At 38.7% G+C, this 22915-nt stretch overlaps 1 protein-coding gene across 1 annotated transcript in view; it reads left to right on the top strand.

Moving 5' to 3' along the window:
* The window catches only part of LOC126092346 (THO complex subunit 7 homolog), a 52718-nt gene extending 31171 nt beyond the window's left edge, over positions 1-21547 (top strand). Inside the window, exons 3-4 of the mRNA XM_049907886.1 lie at positions 15879-16191; positions 20927-21547. Of these exons, the coding sequence (XP_049763843.1) occupies positions 15879-16191; positions 20927-21109 (496 nt within the window). The 3' untranslated portion in view covers positions 21110-21547. The remainder of the gene's footprint in view (positions 1-15878; positions 16192-20926) is intronic.
* Positions 21548-22915: the final 1368 nt, after the last annotated feature.

The following is a 22915-nucleotide window of genomic DNA, read 5'->3' on the forward strand; positions in this document are numbered from 1 at the left end:
ACAATGGCCATCATTGTGGTGCTGGATAATGACAGAACAGTGACCAAGATACATCAACTCGGTGACGAACAAGTGGTGACAATAGAAATTATGACAGCCTTAGGAAAATTTTACATAACTAATCAATATTTTCAATACAGTGTGGAGATAAAACCACATATAGAAAATTTAAAAACAGCAGCAATACTGGGTTGACATGACAGACATGTCTTTGTAATGGATGCAAATGCGAAATCAGTATTGTGTCATAGCAGAGTAACTGATGAAAGATGACTCTGCCTGCAGAACACTACACAAAATGCTGGCGGCTTTCATGTGATGAACAGGCCTCTCAACCCACCTACTTTCCAGAATTTTGCTGGTATGGCAACAAATATGGATATAAGCCTTGCGAATACGAAAGTCAGTGTGTGCATTGCAGAGCAGAATGGAGGTATGTAATGGACTTGCAACAAGTGACCATAATCTCTTTTCTTCACAATTGCACATGTAAATAATGACTTAAATCCTAACATCCAGTACAAGCAACTGTACAATCGATGCGGAGTTAATTGGGATATTTTTAAAGACAGAATTCAAGTTACAACCACTGCTATGAAGTTTGATTTGATGTTGATTCCAAAGTCGACGAATTAGCGAGCCTTGAAGATGACACAAGAAAAAGCGATCTCAACGTTTATTAGGAAGTCAAAATTCCCTAGAGTCCTGCCCTACAGTCTTTTAAGATGCAGAGCAAGGCAGGCAAGAAGATCCCAACAGAGATCCTTAGGGGTGCTAGGACGACAAAGAAGGCTAATTTTCTATCAATGTTTGGGGATTTCCATACAAACTTGCAACCAACAATATTCAGTCACCCATAGTATTATCAACCCTGAGATGATCCAATAGTACAGTGACGTCAGACTGGTAGACATCAGTGCAGTATCTACTCAGAACTCTGTTGCCAGACGATCTAACGGTCTTCGGACGACAGGAGAGACAGTGTGGTATTGGGTGCAAGACTCACAGGTCTCTCACAGTTGACTCACGTGTTGTGCAGCCTATCTTCTTCTTGGGTCAGACCGCGTTGTCGATATTCATGAACTCTTCTTCTCCGAAGGCTATAACTGGTTAAGGGAATTTCAAAATAGACTTCTTTTCTACTCCTGAAATGATTCTGTGCTCTCAGGATACTTTTGTTCAACTCTGTTATATTTCCATCTCCACAATAAAACAACTTCACAAGATTCGCACAAGCGTTCAACTCTTGCGAGTCAACCCCTTCTTGGATCATTAGAAACTAACAGATACAGTTATAATGTGTTTTGTGTAATAACCACTATAAAACCAGTTCTTGCTTCTCTCAAGTCCAACACCAGAAAGCCAAATGCAAGTGTCGTTAGTTCAAGACATAATTCATTTGTTCACAACAATACGGTCGTTACATCATTATAGAATAGAGCATGCTTGTTCTTTGTACTGGACATACAGCTTCTCAGGCATGCACTGCAAGCACTTGTCCGTGCCGATCGACCGTCACTATTGCCGTATTATCCCGATACATGTCCATCCTCCACACACAGAAACCAGCGGCGAGGTAGACACATCTCCACTTTCTCTCCCTTGTACTTAAAATATCGGGTGTTCGAGATGATGGAAAGCCAAGTATCTCTAGAATTTACACCAAAATTCTCGAGACACTCCATATCGCTCCCCTTAACTCAAACACGCGATATTTTATACACATTCATTATGTACACTAATATTACACAAGATGATAATTCTTTATCTTTTAACAGTACTGAGCATATATTACCACAATTACAAACTGTGAACCTTTCAGTCCATGTTGCGAGTTAGCTCTTTTCAATTTAAAAAAAAAAAAAAAAAAACCACCTATGTTTTTTTATTCCTCTTCCAACCATAAATTCCAGGTTCACATAACCCATTAATACTCTGCTGCTTTGTTCTTACTTTCTGTACTACTTTTTCTAAGTATGTTCTTATTCATTACCTATTGTAATCTGGAGGAACTCTGGGTAGAATAAAAGTGTTCCCTTCTTGGATATTTGTAAATCTGAAACTTAATGAGGCTATTTATGCATAGAATTCAAACTTACCAGACTCATCCCTTTAAACGTGTGACTTCTGTCAGGATACTGCCCTTTTTCCCTTTAGGAACAGTACCTATATCTTACATGGCTTGATCCTAGGAGCATCCTTTCCCAAATCTACGGTACAGGTCGATCCCCTTCTTGGTGCCCCTGTTTGCACAGTATAGATCAGCCTCTCTTGGTCTTGGGCCTGCCTATCTGCCCTTTTCATCCAATAAATGCTGGGTGTGCCTTCCTTCTCCTTCCTGAGAAGACCTCCTGGTTCGTTGCCCGAGCATGTATCTTTATGAATACTATTCTTAAATACTCTCTGGTAAAATTACACTCTACTTTACAACTTCACTCCACTTTCCAATACTCCATCTAATACCCTAGAGTCCTCTTTCACTCATCACTTCTACCATATAAACTATGTCATGCACATACATAGTAGATGCTATGTCTACCTGTATTTACCAACTCCCCTTAGATACTATGCCTTTTCTCCAAGGACTAGCACGGCACATGTAAATATATGTTTGAGAGCGACAAAAAATAACGATGCAGAACCGTCACATATCAACAGTGTAATATGTGCATCGACTCAGATGTACATATATCTTTATTCCCCTACATCCCTTGGCACTTCTGGCATCATTTCAGGTTCCTAATTTGTAATTCTCCTGTTTGTGTTTTAAGTGTATTTTTTCGTGTATGTAGGTGTGTGTTCGTGTATCCTGATTCTTCGGCCGACTTATGTGAAATAAGTTGAAGGTTATAATGAACCACAGAAATTGAGAAGGACTTCAATGATAGAAGTAGATGCATGTGAAAAGAGGGAAGGATAGATAGGTACTCAATAGAGGAGTAAGAAAGGAAAAAGTAGAGATGACAGCTAAGATCAAAAAAGAGAAAGAAGATAGCCCCAAAGACAGGAAAACCCTTCCCACTCCCCTTCCACAGGATCCCTACTTCGCCGGTACTTGAGTGAGAAGCCGGAGGAGGTATGATGTTAAACGTCTCCTACAGAACGAACATTCTCACTTTCACCTTTGAAGCCCCTGAAGAAAAATCTTAGCAACACCTATTGAACGGCAAATGGTGAAGAATCAGTTACGCTTGTCTGTGAGGGTTATCTGAAAGGTGGGGTGTGTGATTAGTGTTAGTTATGCTTGTGCTTACACTACCCACCCTTTCCAAAAGTTATATACAAACCCTCCCATTTACATTACATCTCACAAAAGATATAAAATATTCTATAAAATTATACACTACGATAACAGCTGTTTAGTCATTCAGTTTATACTATTTTTCATACACACATAAAGTACTTACTCTATGTGTTTCATGTCTAGAGATCACTGTTCATTTGTGATTCTCTTAAATTGGTCCTAATCTTGTAGTCATATCTGGTTTCCTACATATTGAAATCATAGAATAGTTTAAGAATTCAAGAATAGTTTACAGAATAGTTTAAAAATTGAAGGGAATTCTGTGCAGAAAAACTAAGTTCAAAGAAACACCAAAAACAACTCGGGAGCTGGCAGTCATCACTCCACCCATTAACACAGAACATTAACGTCCCTGGGGGACAAAAAAAACCACCACTTCACTACATAACACCACAGCAGGTAAAGTTATTCTGTTTTCTACCTTGTCATGGACAAGTTTGAATTCCTCGCCCAAGTCGTCTAAAACCTTGTTAGTATCATTAGGTTTGGAAAAAGCAACAGTCACAACGTTTCCAGAGATTATACCCACGGAAATTTCTCGATCTGTAGTTAGCTCAAAAGGTTCCACCAGACTACTCACATTTATAATGTCAAAGTTGACTATATTTTCTTTGAAATTTTGCTCTACATTATTTACTCGTGAACTGACATCTCGTGTAGTAACAGCTCATATACTAACACCTGGAATTTTCGATTGCATAATCGATATTAATTCCATAGCTCGATCTGTGCTCCCTTTCATGATATTCATTTCCTGTCTTACGGAATTACATTTAACATTACATACATTTTCACAAAATTTTAATTTTCTACTAAATTCAGATCCTACATTATTATTATTATTATATTTGACGTCGCATTCAGTCTCCAAAGTAACTATGCCTTCGCATCGATTGCTAGATTCTTTGCTATGAGCGTCTATCTTGATGGGCAACAAACCTATATTCGTCATTTGAATATTTAAAGTTTCATTCTGTCTCTGATTAAAGTCAGTGAACAGTTGATTTATGAGAGTATTCAAAGAATTAGTGAGTTCACTCTTCAAATGTAACTTCAGATTTTCTACCTTATTATTTAAAGAGTCAAATTTAGTTTTTAATAAAACTATATTTGCTGCTTGACAGTTCAAGGTTTCACTTTGGGCATTTAAACTAGAATGTACTAAACCTATTTCTTTTCTTAGAGCCTCATTCTGAGCATTTGAATCTGTTCTTTGATCATCTAACGTAGCACTTTGGTCATCTAATCTAGCATTTAGTTCATGTCTTAAAGTGGTTGAATTTGCACTCTGTGCATCTAATTTTTCAAAGTTGCAATTTGTGCATCTAATTTTTAACTCAAAGTGGTACTTATTAACTTTACTAACTCCGTCCAGTGTGACACTCCCCTTTCGACTTCCCCAGTCATGGCTGGCTCTGAAGTTGTTCCACGTTGTTGTTTTTGATCCATAGTTTTATTGATCTTAAACCTAGTGATCATCTAAAGAAAATTCACCACTGAATACAATAACTATAATAACAGTTTATCATGCAATCGTCCCCTCAACTTTACCAAAAAATTATTGTTTTCGCTCACCCATCGTAGAGTTCCAGCTGCGGTGGTGAGCAGATGTAATCGGCGATGGTGGAGACAGCACCAGCGCCGGTGGTGTCGGACGTTGGTTTCAGCATCGTCGTCAGTGAGCGGGCGCGGAGTCAGCACCGGTGAGCAGCAGATGGTGCAGTCGGCATCAGTGGCTGGTTACTGCATCTGCGTCAGTGCGGTGTACGTGTGTGAAGACTGCTTACTTCCCACACCCGATTGTCTTAGTCAAAAAGTTGAGGTATTCTCTCCAGTTTTCTCCACTATTACTTTCTCACATCTTTTACGGCGTTGCCCTCACCACTTTCTTCGATTTGTTCATTGGACTCGATACGATTTCTGGAAACAGTTCTCGTATGTTGTTAGGCTTGGTTGCTATGGCAATGCGTAATATCTCCTCTACATTTCTATCATAAAATTCCTGTTTTCTTCGAGTCCTGTCATTATCACCACGATCTAACAGTTTTCGGACGTCAGGAGAGACAGTGTGGTACTTGGTGCAAGACACTCACCTCTCTCGCAGTTGACTCATGTATTGTGTGCAGCGTATCTTCTTCTGGGGTCAGACAGCTGCATTGATCTTCACAAACTCTTCTTCTCCGAAGACTGTAACTGGTTAAGGGAATTTGAAAATAGACTTCTTTACTACTCTTGAAATGATTCTGTACTCTCAGGATATTTTTGTTCAGCTCTGTTTTATTTTCATCTCCACAATAAAACAATTTCACAAGATTCACACAAGCGTTCAACTCTTGCGAGTCAACCCCTTCTTGGATCATTAGAAACTAACAGATACAGTTATAATGTGTTTGGTGTAATAACCACTATAAAACCAGTTCTTGTTTCTCTCAAGTTCAATACCAGAAAGCTAAATGTAAGTGTCTTTTTGTTCAAGTCAAATGTAAGTGTCTTTTTGTTCAAAACATAATTCATTTGTTCACAACAATACAGTCTTTACACAATCAAGAAATAGAGCGTGTTTGCTCTTTGTACTGGACTACAACTTCTCAGGCACGTGCTGCAAACACTTTTTCGCGCCGGTTGACTGTCACTATTGCTGTATTCTCACGATACATGTCCATCCTGCACACACAGAAACTGGCGGTGAGACAGACACATATCCACTCTCTCATACTCGTACTTAAAATATCGGGTGTTTGAGACTGTGGAAAGCTGAGTGTCTCTAGAATTGACATGGAAATTCTTAAGGCACTACAATGATACTACGATGGACAACACAGCAAACCATCAGACACTTCACTCTGAATTACTAGAGCAGCATATGAATAATAGTGTTGTGATTATATTTGCCCTGAAGGAAGTAAGGCCAGCAATAATGAAAGAAGAGGAAAGCACCAGAGACTGATAGAATTATGGCAGAAGTGTTGCTTCAGCTAGTGGACCAAATTATACCATATATAATAGTGTTATGAAACAACTGTCTTTTGCAGAGATGGGTGCACAGACTCTGAAAGAGGAAGAAAGTGCCAGGGACTGAGAGAATTATGGCAGATGTGTTGCATCAGCCAGTGGACCAAATTGTACCATATATAACAGAGTTATTAAAACAGTTGTTTTATGCAGAGATGGGTGCACAGAATCTAGAAAATATTGAATATCATTATACTAAAAAGAGGGGAAGACAAAGACCAGACTTGAAATCTTGCAGGTCGATTTGTTTGGTAAATGCTTTTGTTAAAGTACAGGAAAAGATTCTGTGCCTTTGCTTGAAGGACCAAAGACAGATAGTAGGCATTAGCCTTGGCAGTACAGTTTCAGGAAAGGGAAATCCACAGATGATGTGATAAATCATGCAGTAGACACTGTGAACACCTCACGTAACAAACATGTTATAGACATAATGAGTGATAAAGCTAGAGTGTTTGTAATTTGTGGTGGCTGCCCTTCCAATATATTGTAAAAGGTGGGTTGTCCCTAGTGTCTCTGTAACAGCCGATGAGATTATTGCACAGACAGACAGTTGCAATTACAAAATCCTGGAAAGAAAATTGTTAAAAAGATCACGAAAGGCTGCCCACAGAGCTCTGTGATGCAGAGTTCTGGGATGTTGGTGTAGAGCCGTTAATAAATCAGCTCCAGAGTGTAACGAACACTAGAGACTGCATTACCTATACAGACGATCTGCTAATTATATCTGCCAACTCAAGGCTAAATTAGAGGGTAAAAAATAGGGTAGTTTTTGAAAGACTAAGTAGCTGTTGTGTAGAAAACAATCTAACTATATCTGCACACAAAACAGTTTGTATGTTTCTAAAAGGAACATTATCAGGAACAAGAAACCCCACAATTGGAATAAATGACCAACCTGTGAAAAGAAAGGAATTATATAGGTAACTTGCTATAAACATTGACGAGAAACAAGACTTTCATGCACTTGTTGAAATCATCTGGCAAAGAAGTATTAAAATCCTGAACAAAATAGCAACAATTGGTCAAAGATGTTCTCAGCTGCCACTAAGTGCAATAAGAACGTACCACAAAAAAGTGTCAATTGCTATTGTGGGCGACCGCGTTTGGGACAGAGAGCCAGGAACTCGCAATGGCGAGAATTGTATTTCTGCATGTCACAGGTGCATATTTTACAATACCGACTGAGATGCTGCTGTTGATAACGAGGTTTAATACCTCTAGACTTAGACATAAGAAAGAGAGGTGCACAATTTTGGCTCAGAAAGGATGAATATGATAAGGTACAGGAGATACTGCACACAAGAGCCACATCGAATAAGGAAATAAAGGCTTGCATTGGTAGAGAATGGCAAGAAATCCGGGGCAGGGCAGAAACAGGGGGAAGAACTTGCTGTTCCTTCCTAACACAAAAGAAAGATCAGGAATGTCATAGTTTCTGCCAACCTAGGGAGCTATACACTACCTGTTGGGATATGGTCCATATCCCAGCTACTTACTGAAAATAAAGTGACAACACAAACACTTGTGAATTCAAGAAACCTCAGAAAGCCTCGAGTACAGGGCCCTAATCAAATGTAAGCCTGTGTCATGTTATATGTCATTGTGGTGCAACTTTTTAAGTGTACAACTTTGCTTCAGCCATTTGTCGATAGGTGGCGACAATGGTGAGTAGTGGTTGAAAAAAACAGATCGCAGACGTTAGGCAGTTTGCTTGGACCTCGGTCAACATAACCTCATTCAAACATTGGTCGATTTTTGTCTGCATCGTAAAGTTGTTCTTGATTGAAAATGTCAGTTTACGAGCCTAATTCTCGTCATTTGTGGGAGGTGTTACTGTTTTATTTCAATATGAAGAAAACAGCGGCTGAGTCTCATTGAATGCTCTTAAGTACTTATGGTAAGGACGCTATTAGTGAAAGAACGTGTGGTGACTGGTTTCAACACTTCAAGAATGGTGATTTTAACGTCGTAGACCAGCATAGTGGTGGAAGAGAGAATGTTTTCGAAGATGCAGAATTGGAGACATTGCTGAGCGAAGACTCGCGTCAAACTCAAGAATAATTGGCATGATTATTGGGAGTGACACAGCAAGCCATTTCGAAACATCTCAAGGCTATGGGCATGATTCAGAAAGAAATAACTTGGGTCCTGTGTGAGCTGAAACCAAGAGACCTTGAACGATGTTTGAGTGTTTGTGAACAGTTGCTTCAGAGGCAAAAATGGAAGGGATTTCTGCATCGCATTATGACCAGGGATAAAAAATGGGTTCATTACGATAACCTTAAATGCAAAAAATCATGGGGATATCCCTGCCATGTCAACGGCCAAACCGAATACTCACGGCTCCAGGATTGTACTTTTTGGTGATACCAGCTCAGCATAGTGTACTCGGCGTCGTGTACTATGAGGTGTTAAAACCAAGTGACAGAATCACAGGTGCTCGTTATTGAACGCAATTAATGTGTTAGAGCAGAGCATTAAAAGACAAATGGTCACAATACAGCGAGAGGCACGATAAAGTGATTTTGCAGCATGACCATGGTTGACCCCCACGTTGCAAAAGAGGTCAAAATGTACTTGGAAACTTTAAAATGGGAAGTCCTATCCCACCCACCGTAGTCTCCATACATTGCTCCCTCTGACTACCACCTGTTTAGATCAATGGCGCATGACCTGGCTGACCAACACTTCCGATCTCATGAAAAAGTCACAAATTGGATCGATTCATGGATCGCTTCAAAAGATAAACAATTTTTTTTATGCGGGATTCATACACTGCCCGAAAGATGGGAGAAAGTTGTTGCCAGCAATGGAAAATACTTTGAATGGTAACTGTGTTACCAATATGTTTCATTAAAGCCTCAAATGTTGGGGAAAAGAACAGTGGAAGCAAAGTTGTACACCTTGTACATAAAAAACAATTCCATTTTCCACTGTGGCTGTTTTATGATCACAGTTATTTATTTCTGTTTTTCCTGTAAGAAAAAAAGTATTTGATTAATTATTCCATAATTTTGAGTCTGAGAACAAAGTCTTCCTTGACGACACTGTTGTATAAAACATTTTCTGTCTTCTTGTCGCCTCAGTTCATGATAAAACGTCAAGCTTTCAGTGATTTCCACCATCATCTTTGTCAGGAGCAACTGACTGACATGGCAAGAAGTCTGAGAATGTTGTTGAGTCTGTTGATCAGTCATGGTTATTTTATTGTGCATAAAGAAAATAGTAATAATAATAATAATAATAATAATAATAATAATAATAATAATAATTCAAAAGCACAAATCATAATGGTACCAGTAGCTGTTGAATTCATCTACTTAACCTCCCTTGTGCAGAGGTTTCACTAATTTTGAGTGTATGGGAACACAGGCTTGTAAGAATGTATTATATAAGGAACTAAGTGAATAAAACATAATTGGCATTTGATTATAGACATATGATTCATTACACTGCATGTTCAGTAACTGCCCCAATTTTGTTTGCCATTCGTCTGGGGGGGGGGGGGGGGGGAACACTTCTGTGATTCCCTTAAAAATCTGTTCTTTAGTAACTCTTTCATTGGGTACTACGAAAGGAATTGTCTTCCCGTTTACCTGCAAAATGTAGATGTTGAAGTTTTTGCATATTTGTGTAATTTTAAGGACAATTTGATTTTCCCACTTCAGTGAGTTTGTATCTGGACCTTTATAACTATGCCATAACATTGATACCATGTACCTTGATTTAATTCTGAGGAATCTTGTGTCCTGTTGATGGGGTTCATGTTCTTAGCCACTTCTAATATTGCTATTACCTTACAATTTTATCTATAATGAAATGATGCAAAGGATTTTGATTGTGGCATGATGATTGATGCAATGGAAATAGCAATGAAACATGACTGCTGAGATTCACAGTTTAAATACAGGGGCATAAAGAAAAATGTAGACACTCTTTTATATTCAGTATTAATAGAACAAAATGACATATCATTACCATTCTTTCACGGGGAGGGGGGAGGTTATTTTATGTGTTCAAAGTGACCCCCATTAGCAGCCAGACAACATTGATGCTAATGAACTGTTGGCCGAAGTACAGCTGTCAGTGTTGCTAGTGTGCTAGCCAAACGGACACTTCAATGGTTTCTCATAGCTCGTTCAATGTAGCTGGCTTCTGTAGATAAACTTCATTAGACAAAAGTCAAGAGGTATAAGTTCTGGAGATCGTTGTGGGTACTCAACAGCTCCTGTCATAGTCCAGGTAGATTTTCATCCAAGTTGGCTCTGACGTCTCCGTGGTATTGAGGCAGAGCGCCATCTTGTTGTAGATAAAATCTTTCATTTCCAAACACCTTGCGGGTAGCAGGTAACATCAGTGTTTGCAGCATATGAAGATAGACCTCACTAGTTACGATTCCATCAAAGAAAAATGTGCCTGTCAAACTGCATAATGACAGATCACGTCATACATTAACATGTGGTAGATAACATGTTTGTCAGTGTGAACATAAGGATTTTCAGGAGCCCAGTACATGCAGCTGTGGCGGTTTACAGTGTGTAGTTTGTTTTGCGCCTCATTAGACCAGATAATGATCCCTGCAAACCGTTAATCCTCGCAAAGCATGCCATCAAACCATTTGCAGTACTCCATCCTTTGATCCGGGTTGTCCTTGTTCATAGCGTGCAGTGATCTTGGTGTGTACACTTTCCAGTTTGCAGCCTTCAGAATTTGTCGTATGTGTCCTCAGAATTCACTGTACATTTGAGCAGCTTACGCCACTTTCACGTTCATTCTGTCTCACAGATTTGGGACAGACGGCATAAAATGTTGCAACGCAGCACTGCTGGAAGCTGGATTTGTTGGTGTTTATGGTCAGCCAGACCGTCCCTTATGCAAATCCTGAACAGTAATGTTGGCTTCAAATTTATCCCGAATATGATAAATTGTTGTACGCATTGGTGGCTGAGTTCCATAAAGATTATGCCATTGCCGTTGGACCTCCATCATCTTTTTGTATTTCCAGTACCACTTAAATACTGGCTTGCATTGCTCAAGTGACAATCTTACTCCATTCATTGGTGTGCTGTCATCTGCTGGAAAATGCACACCGAGGTCTGTTGAGAAAACAATGGCCTACGCTACCGCACAAAATTGTAACGATGTGTCATTTTGTTCCAAAGATATCAAAGAGTGTCTATATTTTTCTGAACCCCTCTGTATGTAAGAAAGTGCTCAGAATAAATCTTCATTGGAAGTTGGTAATAACAAACAACATTGGACCAGTCAGTAAAGGCATTTGTGATGAAAAGGAAGAACAAGGAGATTTTTAAACAAGGGAAGGAAATTATCAACGAAATAAAGACACACAACTAACTGTATAAGTGGTGTCAGGAACCGTAAAAAATTTTCAAACTGACTTCTAGAATCTATAGCTACAAACAGAGATAAACAAAGGAGATACACAAACTTAGTAAACATGCAGACAAAAGGATATGACTGTACAGACAAGATATGAATAAAGGGGTGAAGGCTAAACTGCAGTGATGAAAAAAAAAGTGTGGGAAAGGAAGATGAAATAATATCAAAGTATTCAAGTTGAAAGCAAGAAACAGAAAGATGTGTGTCCAGGAGCCAGTGCCGATTTGTAAATTTCTTTGATAAAATTGTTGACTTATGAGATTTTTTCAGCACTTCTGAAATGACTTTTAAGTTGCCCTCAAAAACAATGTCTCTATAACTACTTGTGCATAGTTTCTATATCTATTTTATATGTGCCCTGGATCTATGGTATTATTGGCCAAACATTGCGCACTATGCAAAAATACCACAGTTCATGTTGCAATCCAAATGTAATGACAATATCCGTTTTTGGGAGAGACGTACTGTAATAGCACAGGCATGCGTCTTCATTAGCTCACAAAACACGTTATGCATAAGTGTATGTATGCTTTGTGATAGGTATTTTCATTGTCTTTCACAGGATGTATTGGCTCCACACATTAACACGTTTGTTTCAAATGGTTACTATCCCCCGTACTCTTGAACATCACTCCCAGGCACCTTATGCAGGACCACATTACACAAGTTATTTAATTATTTGTTATATTGGTCATTTAACGTGTCTTTATGTGCGTAAGGGTTTTTTTCCTAAATGTTTTCACTTTCTTCTCTAAATGGTGTTTAATTATTGAACATCTGTAGGAACTAGGAAAGTTTGTCTAGGATTCAAGTCCACAAGACATAGTCTGCTTCTCACCATATTTCCACTGTAGTTACAAAACATGGTGTTACAACTTATCGCGTCCTCAACTCACTTGAATGTAGATTCCACCATCAGAACAACCATCTGAACACAGCCAGTTACATACAGCATGTTACATCCTTCCCTAAAACTTTGAACATTTCTAGCTGCCTAACCAAAATTGATAGAAATATGATTTAAACTGATACACGTTTGGTTTAAATACATCAGTTACATAATAGAAAACAATAATATTCTATGTAAAGTCTTTAGTTTGTTGCTGTAATTCTCTGTTAAATAAGTAAATAAACTAGGTTCATAACTATGCTGGAAGAGAACTGTGTCTTACAATTACCTATCTGTTGTGCAATGTGACTGAAGAGAACTAAAATTTGTTTTAGAATTCACTGTTATTGTTCTCCTATACGCTTTAAAGTGTGAGTGATGTATCCTTTACTGAAATTCTACAACTGAAACCTAAACATAAATGTGGAAAGGCAACAACTCTCGTTAAAGTTTGACACGTGTCGCATGGACACCCATGGCTGTAAGTGCACTCTGTGTGTAAGGAGGGTGCCACATAAATTGGAAAAAAGGTAGCTTGAGAACTGTAATTTCCACAAGTTTTGAAAAATAACCCCACACACAAATTCCAAACATTAAATTGCCTGTCGTGTTTTTGTGTCCATATTGTCTGTCCCTTCCTGTTAGCATTCCCACACTCCTTTTCTCTCTTTTCCTTGTGTTTTATTATAAATTATGTTGCACCATTACTCTCAAGACATATTTCATATGTTGACTAAGTCCAGCAACAATCTCATTTTGAATCAGTAGATGCATTTTGTATTTCTCATGCGCATTTCAGTATCTTAGTAATAGGCTTGTTTTTTTAACACTGATCTCAGTAAAATGCTCATATCTGATTGGAATTATTTACCTCATATTGTAGGGAAGTAAAGTATGCCCAATTGTGGGACTTAATTGATAGGATTACAGAGACATTGATGCAGACTTCACAAATGGCAACTTGTACACAATAGTCATAGGTTGAATGTCTGCTTTGCCATGTGGAACAAAATGTTAAGTATATTGTACTTGGTAATAAATTTCAACTTCTACAATAGACATTGCTGTGCAATGAGAAAGAAAGGTTGTATGCATTCTAGAACAAGTTTAAATCTCTGTAACTTTTATTTATATTCTTGTCCTAATTAGTATAAAGACAATAGTATGCTTAGCATACACTCCTCACAGCAAAATCTATCAACAATTACTTATGAGACACTATTTTGACTTCAGTTATGTTCCATCTCTTGTTCTAACATAAATAACAGTATTAGTGAAGACAGACACCATATAAAGAATGTGTAGGATAGTAGTAGCTTGAAAACAAGAAGCTGCAAATTACAACTTGTCTGTGTAAAAGTGCTACTCACATAGTGAGGTACAACACTTTTCAGATTTTTTGAGTCTTGGTGCACCATGAGAGACAATGTGCCATTTGCTCTGTGGAGAAAAAAAGTTTCTTGCCTGAATGTGGTCTTGTAAAATGATGAGAATTGCAGATGAAGGCAGACCAGAAGATGCCTGTACCTGGTGGTATCACATTAACTGTTTCTCCTTACCTATTTGCATGCTACAACATTATTTTCTGAAATGAGATTTTCACTTTGCAGCGAGTGTGCGCTGATATGAAACTTCCTGGCAGATTACAACTGTCTGCCGGACCGAGACTCAAACTCGGGACCTTTGCCTTTCGCGGGCAAGTGCTCAACCATCTGAGCTACCCAAGCACGACTCACGCCCTGTCCTCACAGCTTTACTTCTGCCAGTATCTCAATTCCTACCTTCCAAACTTTACAGAAGCTCTCCTGTGAAGGAGCCACAGCCACAGCCTGGGGGATGTTTCTAGAAAATCTCATTCTGGAAACATCCCCCAGGCTGTGGCTAAGCCATGTCTCCGCAATATCCTTTCTTTCAGGAGTGCTAGTTCTGCAAGGTTCACAGGAGAGCTTCTGTAGTTTGGAAGATAGGAGACGAGATACTGGCAGAAGTAAAGCTGTGAGGATGGGGCGTGAGTCATGCTTGGTTAGCTCAGATGGTAGAGCACCTGCCTGCGAAAGGCAAAGGTCCCGAGTTCGAGTCTCGGTCTGGCACACGGTTTTAATCTGCCAGGAAATTTCAACATTATTTTCTGCTTGCTGATGACTTACTTCATCTTGAACAGGAAACCACTGACTTTCTAACACAATTTGAACCATCTTATGTGCTCAGTCTTGTCCAAACACTGTGGAAATTCCCTCCAAGCACTGATGCACTTAGTCCCCCAATAAAAGGTGTACCTTGAAAATGTTTTCCAGTCTTATGTCTTGTAATATAATGACCTTTGTCATTGGCTGATCAATGAGAGCAAACAATAGAATAGTACATGTCTTGACAGTTCTAAACATGTACAGGTGTAATAGTTTTCTGTCAAAGCAATTTGTGGTTTCTATACTGAGGAAGGTTGCAAATCTGTTACCAGTGTCATCAGATTCTTGATTGCTAGAGAGTCGTACTGATTTTTTTGTCGTCTTCAGTTCTATCTAATGGTCACACTGTGAAAACTGTCAGAATGCATCTCAATAATAGCAGTAAAAATTGTCTTAAATGACACACACTTTATCAGGCATACGCTGCTCACAAGCAATAAATTTACTAGCAACTGAAAGTAATAACACCTCTCATGCCTTTATTTACTCTAATCAGTCATGAAACTCTCACTAGGTAGTGAAACTTATATTAACTGTAAATTTGGGGTTTGTACACCACCCTTAGGCTCTGCTAGTTGAGTGTTGTAGAAGCCCATAAGAGCTGTGCTCTGCAGAAGCCGCATTCACAAATCTCTTCCGGATGAAGCTCTCTGCATTTCACTGTGCAGCCTTAAGACTATGTACCACCCATTGACATAACATCACTTTATATCAACAGTTCTAAAAAGTTGACCACCATTATTTAAATGCCAGTGAGAAATGTTCAAAATGCTTACTGGTAATTAAATTTTGTAATATATTATTGAAAAATATAGTGAAATACATCTTCTGGGTAACTCCACTGCTGAGCCTTTAGTTACAAGCCAACTATGTTCCATTTTTACAGGAAGCCTCATATTAAAAAGCTTTATTAGGACCGCCTTTATTCATATTTATTTGTTTTGCTATTTTCACATATTTGGGGAAGGTAAAGGACCATAGGTGTAAGGAAACAGGCTAGAAACAGGCTAGATGGTTATTAGCATACTGCTGTCTTAACTGTGCTTGTTTTATGAAAGCTATTGAAAATTTACTTAATTTTGCACAGTGCCTTGGCTCATGACAGAATGCTGGCACAGCTTTCACAGTGTGAATTTGCAATGACAAAATCACGCCTGTCAGCTGAAATGAGTGCAGCTGAACTACGAAATTATGAAAGTTTAGCCGAAGAAATAGAAAGGCGTATACAGAATGCAAAAGAAGAAATAGAAAGCACAAAGCAAGAACTTCAAGAAGCAAAAACTGTGAGGAAAAACCGTATAGAATATGACGTTTTGGCTAAAGTCATAAATGAACAACCAGACCGTAGGGAGACTGATGAGAAACTATCAACATTAAGGAAAGAACTGGGATCTCTCAAGGTATGTAAATCAAAGTAGATTACTTAAACTCTTTAAATTTAACTGCTCAAAGTAGCAGGAATCATAGAAAATATGATTAATTGTATGGAAACATAGACACTTTGAGGTAAAAATGAATTTAGTTTTTTTTATATTTTGGTATTAACTTACTAATTATTTAAAAGGAAAAATAATTTTCATCTTGCCAGATTTTCAATAATGTTTTCCAATCCAAGCCATGTTTATTTATTTATTTATTTATTTATTTATTTTTTATCTTAACCGTACTCAAATAACAGTATCCAATTAAAACACAATTTGCATTTCTCAAGTTTGCTCGACTGATAATGCCATTTATGCACCATATGTTATAGGAATATCTCATTTGGTATTTTTTTACCCATCCAAGGAATTTTAGTATGTATGTTAAATCTTCAAATTTAACACATATATTTCGGACAACACAACAACACATATAAGTCACTGAGTAAGTTGACCTGTGTACAAGTCGGCATTCGATTCAACACTGAGTCTCAGTCTAGCGGCCGCTGCTCGGCTGGCCGCTTAGGTGGCGCAGCTGCTGCATGGCTGGCAGACAGCGCCGCACGTATAGGACGTGCGTAATTGCGTGGCGGCACTTTGAATAATTGGCGAGTCACAACAATGTAAATCACATTTAGTTGCAAAAACAGGTATATATGGAATTAAAGGTGTAGCTAAAAAACAGCCCATCTCACATGTGACGAATAAGAAGAATATTGTAAGAAACAATACATTCAGTTCTGTATGTTAAGATCAGAACATGAGTAAAGCATTTAGTACATTAACAGGAGCTAATAACTAAGCAGTCTATAAAATCTATTTGATTTAGATATTAAATAGAATGTGAATTATATACTTCAAAAACCATATTTTGAAATTATTAAACTATTGGGACGGTGCTGAAGTTCATAGCTTTCTTCCATAAGTGTTATAAACACAACAGATACACAGAACAGAGACTTTAGTCAGTAATATATTTTCCTTCACTAGTTACAACAGCTTGTCAATGCTGGGGTAGCTTTTTGATAGAGAGTGGAAACGTGAACAGTCTAAGGGTGCAAGATCGAATGAATAAGGTGGGTGTGGAATGACTTCGTAACCCATTTCCTGTATAGTGTTTTTTGTTAGTCTACCAGAGTGCAGGCAGGTATTATCTTGAAGCAGCATCACTTCACACAATCTTGCTGGTCATTGTTCTCAGATTGCGTGTGCAAGATATCTCAGTTGTTGACAGTAAATGTCAGCAGTGATAGTTTAACCCCGGGGAAGCAATTCATAGTGTACCACACCATCACTGTTCCACCAGATGCATAATACTGTCTTTTGTGGATGCGCGCAGTTCCTTGTACGGGGAGTTGCTGCTTTGTTTGGCCTCAAACATTCCTTTCTTTTCCTTATGTTAGCATAGAGATGCTGTTTCTCGTCACCAATAACACTGCAAGATAGGAATGTTTGGTGTTGATCACGAGCCAATTAATGATGAGTAAGCAGAGATGCACATATGGCCACCCACTGATTTTTGTGATTTTGACTTAGAGCAAGTGGTGCGCATAAACCCAATTTTTCAACCTTCCCCATTGTATGCAAATATCACATGATGGTGGAATGATCACAGTGCATCACAATTGCCAGTTCTCAAGTACAGTGATATGGATCATTGTGGATTAATGTGTTTAAATGATCTTCATCAAACCCTGAAGGTTTTCCTGAATGTGGAGAGTCACTAAGGCCAAAATGATCCTGCTTAAAACAAGAAAACCATTTTCTTGCAGTGCTCTGTCCAATGGTATTATCCCCATACATGGCGCAGTTGTTTAATGCTGCCTGTGCAGCTGTCACCCCTCTATTGAACTCAAACAGAAGAATGTCAAAAATTTTCAAATTTCTCCACTTGGCATTCCATTGTCTAGCATCCACAGCTCCACTAACCCTCTCAAAATGACAACTCAGAAAGCAACAGAGAACTACAAATAAACAGTGACAGTTGATAAATAAACCCACAGCAACCAGAATACCATCATGCAAAACAAAAACACTACGAACTTATGTACCAACCTAGTATGTTCTTCCAATTTCACACTTAACATCACTGGAACTTCCAGAAAGGGAAAAAAAGTAAATTAATGTACTTTACATGATGTCTCTCTCTAAAATTGTATTCTGAAGTCACTGTAAAAAAAGAAACACTATTAAAATCCCTCATGATGTGATGCCACCTCATCATATCAGACAATCAACATTTTGACTGTTTTGGAGTGGCCTTCCTCAAGGTGCAGATTAATTGTACTGAGGTAGATAGCTAAAAATATTTTGTGTCAATCTAAGTTTTTAAACATAAACACCATTCCCAAATTAGACCTTAAGCCTGACTGACTTCTGCCTACAAGGTGAAATATGCTCACTATTTTTATATATTTGAATTTAGCATATTTTGTGACAGTACTCACTTTTCCATGGATGTTTATAAGATGATATTTGACTTTTTGTGTTGACTTCAGTCGTCTAGTGAAAGTATGATTCCATAATGCTGTTTTGTCGGCTGCAGAAATGTACTGGTTCAATGTGTTTGCCTCATTTTTGGTGCTTCAGATACCATTTTTCCGAATGTGCTTCCTTCTTGATGTTTATATAAAAAAGTAGTAGAATAACTGGCCACTTGCAAATTATTATAACGGGGACATGTTCATTGTTCCACCGTCACACACCGAGTGTTCACTACTGTCTGACTACGGTCAAAGATGACTCCAGCGTCAAAGACATTTCACACAACACACGAGCTTCCACTTGTAACCAGTCTCTTTGATATTATTCGTCACATCTACTAATATTGATCAATATGAAACTTCCTGGCAGATTAAAACTGTGTGCCCGACCGAGACTCGAACTCGGAACCTTTGCCTTTCGCGGGCAAGTGCTCTACCATCTGAGCTACCGAAGCACGACTCATGCCCGGTCCTCACAGCTTCACTTCTGCCAGTATCTCGTCTCCTACCTTCCAAACTTTACAGAAGCTCTCCTGCGAACCTAGGAGACGAGGTACTGGCAGAAGTAAAGCTGGGACGACTGGGCGTGAGTCGTGCTTCGGTAGCTCAGATGGTAGAGCACTTGCCCGCGAAAGGCAAAGGTCCAGTTCGAGTCTTGGTCGGGCACACAGTTTTAATCTGCCAGGAAGTTTCATATCAGTGCACACTCTGCTGCAGAGTGAAAATCTCATTCTGGATTAATCAATATGCTGCCACTCTCAAACATATGAGCAAATTAGCATAAAATAAGGCAAATTACAATTCACAAAAAATATTCTGACAAAAATATAAGAAAACATTTACAACCTCCCTCATTAGATTTGGTATCGACAAATCTGGTAGAAAATAACACATCTCCCAGACGACTCCAGCGTCAAAGACATTTCACACAACACACAAGCTTCCACTTGTAACCAGTCTCTTTGATATTATTCGTCACATCTACTAATATTAATCAATATCCTGTCACTCTCAAACATATGAGCAAATTAGCATAAAATAAGGCAGTACAGGGAGCGATCTATGATAATGGGACGTGATCAGCATGTCACCAATCTCTCTAGCAGTGTTAAATCCTTATGATGCTGCTGCTTCTTTATTCAAGCAGCTCCTCACGCAGCCTCAAGAGGTTGAGTGGGTTCTTTTAGAGACCTCTGTGCCTGAGAAAAATCCAGGAGGTACAGGAAATTGAATCTGGGTCCTCCTTCACTCCTGCATTAGTGACACTTACCATTCGGCTGTGTAGGCAGTCTTTCTATTGGCCCTAAAATATCACTAGTCTGTTCACATTTGTGAAAGGCAACAACAGAGCTTGCATTTACATCCTTTGTCTTGACCATACATATCACCATTAGGCAAATTGCAGCCATCTACATCCACCATTATTACGACAAAATGACGATTTAGAAAGGAATGGTTGTATGTTTAAACTGTGCAAAGGAAATTGTTAACACAATTGCAGTCTGGCTTCTGTATCTCTTCAGAGCTGTTACTCACCAAACAAATGTTCAAAAAAGCACACTTATTGTAAAATATTACCACTCCCTTTTCAATTAAAATGTAATAGTCATACACCAAATAAAAGTAAACATTTCCACATGTCCGGATGTAACCAAAATACAGATCAAAGTCAGGGGTCAATTATTATGGAATGACAGTAGTTGGAGCTGTGCAGCATCTGTGCGATAAAGGTATGAAGCTCCTCGAACACTAAAAAGGCCATGACTGTGCAGGTCTGTGGCATTCATACATCAGTACACTAAGCCATGGATTGATGCTCTTGCTTACAAAACATAGGATTCTCTAGCTTAGAAAAAGGAGGAAGAGGTGTGGACAGTGTGGAACTTTTCCAAGGGTTAGACAGAATAATCACCGATGAGTACAGGCTAGGACAGGCAGAGCCGCATATTAACAATGAAATGTCAGAAACATGTAGTAGACAGTGATGTTGAAAAGAAAAAAAACTGATAATGGAGAATTCAAGAAAAAAAGAGGAAAAAACAAGTATTTCAAAGAAGGACAAATTTGCATTTATTGTTGCTACATACTTGCTGAGCGGATAAATTAAAGGCTGGTTGTGCATACTATAATGTGTTTCTCAGTCATGTCTTTGTTAGAACATTGTGTCCATATTTTTATCATCTGTACTTTTATTTTTATCAGCCAGCTACTGATGTTGCCTTCCATTTTAGGAAACGGAGGAACAGCTGGAAAGGAAACTTGATATGAGAAGGAAACAATTCCATGTGCTAGTTGCTTCCATTCATCAGCTTCAGGCAATGCTGGATGAAGATGCTGAGGATATAATGGATGTAGCCTTAGAAGATCCATTTGATGATGAACTAGAAATTAGAGCAGAGCCAATGGTGGAATAAGTGTGCACAGTTCTATCCTGTATTTTGTGTTCAAATTGTAAATTTAAGTTTTGTATTTTGTGAACATTTATACTAAATCTATATCAGTGAAGCAGACTGTATCAAAGATATTATTGTATGAAAGTCTGAACTCTTATTTTGTTGGCTGATGTGTTACGACATAGCTAACCATGTTCAGGAGAACAAAGATTTATGTTTAGGGTGAAATGGTATGCAGATATGTTACTAAAATTAGCACTGACAGCAGTTTGTGATTTCAGTCAGAGGTGCAGTAATCCCAGTACACTTGAAGCATGTAATACTAGAGAGAGAGAGAGAGAGAGAGAGAGAGAGAGAGAATGGGAGAATATGGCTGGGCACCTACTAATCCAGTGTCAGATTTCAACTTTGTACCAACTGTGTGCAACAAAGGAAAAAGATAGAAATAAATTTTATGAGAGTTATCGTAGAATGTAGTTTTATTGTTACACATATCCCAATATACATGCTTGGAGTCCTAATTTAGATTAACATACAAATCTACAAAAGATCGGTGGTAACTAGCATGATCTACCACACATCTACGCTGAAAGTGGTCAGACCTTTTCCCAAGACAAGCTGCGCAGTCTGAGACGCCTTGTCACGGTCCGTGCGGCTCCCCTCGTCGGAGGTTTGAGTCCTCCCTTGGGCATGGGTGTGTGTGTGTTGTCTATAGTGTAAGTTAGATTAAGTAGTGTGTAGGCTTAGGGACCGATGACCTCTGCAGTTTGGTCCCTTAAGACCTTACCACAAATTTCCAGTTTTTTTTCCCAAGACAGATTTGAGCCAGTGAATTACCAAGGTATTGACGGAAAGCCATGAGATGCGAAAGTGTCAAAAGACACCAGCTATGATGAGCTGAAAATATTTTTTAAAAGACTGGTTCTGGCTGCAACAAATCTAATGATCTGGCATATTTATTTACCAAGTTCAAAGCCAGCCAAAGTTACTTGGTCATGAGAAAAGTCGTCACATAGTTTTCAGAATGTTCCTAGGAAATTTATGAACAAATATTTAATAAAACACAAAAACAGAGTATATGAATAAATAACACATTGCACAGAAGGGTTATCAATTACTGCTTGGAACTCCTGTACAGAATAAAAAAACTTTCAACTTGTATTTGAATACTTAGGGTGTACCACTCTTTTTTGTCCAGTTCTGCTGGAAGCCTATTGGAAACAAAACCTTCTGAAGAGTTTACACCTTTCTGTACAATGTCTAAGGAAATGTTATCCAAAGGTAAATAATTGTTACATCTAGAGTTCAGTGGCCTTTACTCTCTAATCATGTAATAATTTATTCAATTTAATCTTTACCTGTTCCTTGGAGCAGCATTATGTAGTTGTCTCAGAACAGCAGCTTTCGGGAGTTCTATATATTTCCCTGAACCAATAAAAAAATTAATTTAACTTGCCAACTAAATACAAGAAGCAATAATTAAATATCTTGCACAACTGTGATGGACCATAAAAATAATAATATCAAACAGAAAGTTGCTACTCACCATATAGCCAAGAACAGATAGGCACAACAAAAAGACTGTCACAAATCTGAGCAGCAGCACCAGTGCATGATGGGAGTGGTGACTGGGTGGGGTAAGGAGGAGGCTGGGATGGGGTTGGTGGACAGTGACGTGCTGCTAGGAAGCGCGCAGGGACAAGGTGGAGAAGGGTAGGGCGGCTATGTGCAGTCAGGAGGTGAGACGGAGGGCGTGGAGGAGGGGGGGGGGGGTAGCAGAAAAGGAGAGAAGTAAAAATACTGGGTGGAATGAGGGCTGTGTAGTGC

This window comes from Schistocerca cancellata, chromosome 7, assembly GCF_023864275.1.
Source record: "Schistocerca cancellata isolate TAMUIC-IGC-003103 chromosome 7, iqSchCanc2.1, whole genome shotgun sequence".
In the NCBI taxonomy this organism is placed as follows: Eukaryota; Metazoa; Arthropoda; class Insecta; order Orthoptera; family Acrididae; genus Schistocerca; species Schistocerca cancellata.